This window comes from Triticum dicoccoides, chromosome 7A (assembly GCF_002162155.2).
Source record: "Triticum dicoccoides isolate Atlit2015 ecotype Zavitan chromosome 7A, WEW_v2.0, whole genome shotgun sequence".
In the NCBI taxonomy this organism is placed as follows: domain Eukaryota; kingdom Viridiplantae; phylum Streptophyta; class Magnoliopsida; order Poales; family Poaceae; genus Triticum; species Triticum dicoccoides.
Genome location: NC_041392.1, coordinates 135,039,427 through 135,043,422, shown reverse-complemented (window position 1 = coordinate 135,043,422; position 3,996 = coordinate 135,039,427). Strand labels below are relative to the sequence as shown.

Genomic DNA, 3,996 nt, shown 5'->3' with positions numbered 1-3,996 from the left:
CCACCACCTCTCCAGCCTCGCCTCGCGCTTCGCGGCCCCGCGCCCCGCGCACGCCGCGGCGCGCCCGCCGGGGCCCCACGGCGCCGCCGCCCAGCCCCTCGCGCTCGGGCCCGACGAGGTCGCGCGCGCGCTCACCGGCACGCCCGTCTTCACCGTCTGCAACTCCAGCAACGAGTTCGTGCTCGTCTCCGACCCCGCCACCGGCCTCCGCTCCCTCGGCCTCCTCTGCTTCCGCTCCGAGGACGCCGACGCCCTCCTCTCCCATGTACCCCCTCCCCTCCGCGCCCTTCTCTCGACACCCGCTGGTTTTGACTCCTGGTTTTTATGCTTTTTACTGATGGTTCTGGAGGTTGCGTGGTGCAGGTGAGGACGCGGCAGCCGGTGTTAGGGAAGGGGGCCAAAGTGGTGCCAATTACGCTAGATCAGGTGAGCTTAAATTGGTATCTCATGTGATGGATCACGCCAGGAGCAATCCTTTTTCCGAGTCATGATTGTTGGAGCAATCCTGCAAGAGAATTTATGGGGAATTGAGGTTTATGCTGACTTAAGTAGCGAGTTTATGCTGTGGCAGAAATACGGAAGTGATACAATACAATACAAAATTAGGAACTCAATGACATCTCAACCACTGGCAATATGAACTAGATTCCTTAGAAGGAGGTACTGTGAGGAAAGGAATCGTTTCTCATAGGTCACACTGTCGCCAATTTATCTAGTCTAGCTTAGGTTTGTCTCATTAGGCTAGCCCTGATACAACTTCTCATTCTACTCCATCCACGGATGCAAGTTGCGTGGGTCTGCGAACCCACACCAACCCTACCTTGCCAGTTGCCACAGTTTGAAGGGCGAAGCACAGTGTGCAATTGAACCACTAGTTAAGTGGATGAGCATACTTTTTTGTGCCTTACCACAACTGCAAGTGACTTGTGCAGATAATGAACCTCTAATTAAGTGAATTTGTGTAATTGTATATCTTGAACCATACTGATATTGTTTGATGTTTTGGAATGTAAATATTTCTTATGCTGCCCTTCGAACGCAGGTTTATATGTTGAAGGCCGAAGGCATTGCATTCCGCTTCTTACCTGACCCACTTCAAATAAAGAATGCACTGCAGGTTTGATTCTTGATGAAACTATTTCTTATTATTCTATTATCTTATCTAAATGTGTACCATGTTTAAGCACCCCCACCCTTTTCTGTCTCTTACAAATAAGTATAGTCAAATTCATTATGTAACTAAATTGCTCTTCAAAGCAGTAATGCAGCAAGTACAAGTTAAAAGATTCCACTGGACTGCCATTTGTACTAACTTAATCTGTCACCATGGTTTTGACTTTTCACCAAAAACATCCATATGACCTAGGGGTAGCATGTTGCCCAGTATTGCGTTATTTGTCACCACTCAAAGTTTTAAATATTGACTTCTTTTTCTGCATCAGGCGTATAAGGGTTAGATAGCACCGATCAGTCCAGTGTATTATCAAGATGTGTTTTTGAATCCTTAGAATGCATCTTCATTATTCATATTTGTCAGACAGCATATATTTTCCATCTTCAAAGACAACATATGTTCCAAGGAACACTTAATTTGAGCAAGGAAAAGTTAGAGGCCTATTGCAGTGGCACATGAATTAATTTTTGGAGATCTGCCACTTAGCCCTATATGGTTGGAACATCACCTGACTTTGCATGGTTGGTGTTATTTTCAATGTAGTCTATGCAAATATTTCCCTTTTTTTTATGGGCTGGATTGGTTCAAATAAAATGAGCATCTAAAGGCCTTTCTTTGTGTACTCTTGCCTGTTGGTCTGTACTTTGTTGCTGATGACTATATAAAGTTTGATGTCTTAAACAATAGTATATGTGGGTTACTGTAGTCTTCTGCATCTAATATAAGCAATGCGAATGATTTTTTTTTCAGCCTAATGATGACTATTACTCTTTGGCTTTTCAGTTGAAATCTGGCTTAACTGGTTTCGATGGTGTCCCCGTTTTTCAGGTAATTCATGGTTGCATTGCTCTACTAAGAAATATATTCTTGTCAAAAGCAGATAGATTTTAGATGCTCATTGACAGTTGGACATTATGGGATCTCTTTCAATGTGTTAAGTTCAGTTACATGCATTTCAAACCAGGGTTCCACAAACGGCTTGTTGCTTTTTTGGGACAGTTTTGGTTTCTAAAACTCTCTTGTTAATTACCACCAGCATGCCAATGGTAAAATGTTTTTTTTAACTGTCACCGGGCGGGAAAGACTCCCCACCTGAATATATTTTAGGAAAAGTTAAGCAACATGTTTAGGTAAGGTGAGAGGAGAAAAAAATCCCTCCACAGACCAACGGTAAAATTTCACTTCTATCTTTCCCCAAGATCAGGAATTCAGAAAAGAAATTAACACTCTGTTTGGAACCCTACATCAGTTGATCAATAACACTCCTGGTAAGAGTGAACTATACCTCTGCAGTTGACAATTAACAAATTTTATAGATCTGTTGATCAATAACGGCAATGGATCTATTAGCATATGGACTGGTTGATTTGTTGATTAATACGTTAACTTCTAACAGAATAACATATTCCCTCCGATCCGAATTAATTGACGCAGCTTCTATACAATGTACAATGGACATTGTATAGAGGCCGTGTCATTTAAGCTGTTCACCTGTCCTGCCCCCATTAGTACCTGCCCATACTGGTCCTTTCATGACCTCCCAGTATCACCAGGGTGCCTCATCTTGTAATGTTGTACGTCTTAAATTGTCGGTGCTCAGCCAAAACCGAAGATTAAAAAAAAGCTTTTTTGTGTGCATATTTGTTTGTTAGCAAGACATCACCTTCCCACCCCCATGTGACCAACCTCTTTCCCCCTATTACCTGGTCTTGATACTTATAGCTTTGTATCCTAAGTCCAAACTTTCTTTGGAACAACATACATTGGATGAACTGCCCTTTGCTATGATGAAAATACCTGATTTGCATGTGCAGTCAGATCTATTGGTCGTTAAGAAACAGAAGAAGCGCTATTGTCCAGTATACTTTCAAAAGGTTTGTCAGGCTCCATTTCCTTTCACCTACCTTACCCAGTCTGGTTAAGTCTTAACAACTTCCTTCCTGGTTCAGGAGGACATAGAAAGAGAGCTTAGAAAGGCGTCTAAATCTTCGAAAGGATCAGCCTTATCTAAGCAAATTATGGTATGTGATTTTTTATGTTTCTTATTGCTGTCCTAAGCTCTCATGAAAACTTGGCCTTCTGGTTTCTTCAGGTTGGTAGTTTGGAGGATGTCTTGAAGAAAATGGAGGTAGGATGGTGACAGAAACATAAGATACACTCAGGACTGCCTGTACCTTACTTGACTACTAACATCCTAAAACTCTTGATTCTACAGATTAATGACAGAAATTCTGGTTGGGATGACTTAATCTTCATACCACCTGGAAAGAGCCTCAACCAACATATCAATGAGGTATCAGCGTAGTTTTGTTGTGCAGTGATAGCACGGAGTTTGAGGCTTTGAGCACACATATTTTCTCACTTGAAATGCTGTGATGGCCAGCCTATCAACTATATTAAGCCGCTGCCTGAGCTTTTCTTTTTCCTCTTAATAATTAATTCACGGTTAGCTCTGTAAGGAAAATTTTCAAGGTCAAGTGATAAATATGGCTGTGATTTTTTTCACCGTTGTACTCTAGAAATATATTATTTATTTGTTTCCTGTTTCTGGATTTACAAACATCATGTTCAGAAAGAAGACTGACAAAAGTATGGTGCTATATCTTCGTTGGAAGATTTAGCTCCATGTGAATTATTTTTCTGTACAAGATTGCAATCATGAAAGAGAAAACATGATTAGAGCTGTGCCATGGTTGGGTTCGTTATCATACTGCCTTCGTAAAAAATTGGTTCTCTTTGTCCTCTTGCGATCAGAATTTACACTCGCGCACTGGTCATGCCAATCGGATAAAAAACTTCACCAAATCTTCTTCCTTTGTTGA

At 41.8% G+C, this 3,996-nt stretch overlaps 1 protein-coding gene across 1 annotated transcript in view; it reads left to right on the top strand.

Moving 5' to 3' along the window:
• Positions 1-3,815, top strand: part of LOC119333277 (protein TIC 22, chloroplastic-like) — a 4,240-nt gene extending 425 nt beyond the window's left edge. Inside the window, exons 2-9 of the mRNA XM_037606222.1 lie at positions 16-265; positions 364-426; positions 1,043-1,117; positions 1,958-2,002; positions 2,989-3,048; positions 3,124-3,195; positions 3,267-3,302; positions 3,390-3,815. Of these exons, the coding sequence (XP_037462119.1) occupies positions 16-265; positions 364-426; positions 1,043-1,117; positions 1,958-2,002; positions 2,989-3,048; positions 3,124-3,195; positions 3,267-3,302; positions 3,390-3,479 (691 nt within the window). The 3' untranslated portion in view covers positions 3,480-3,815. The remainder of the gene's footprint in view (positions 1-15; positions 266-363; positions 427-1,042; positions 1,118-1,957; positions 2,003-2,988; positions 3,049-3,123; positions 3,196-3,266; positions 3,303-3,389) is intronic.
• The last annotated feature ends 181 nt before the right edge of the window (positions 3,816-3,996 follow it).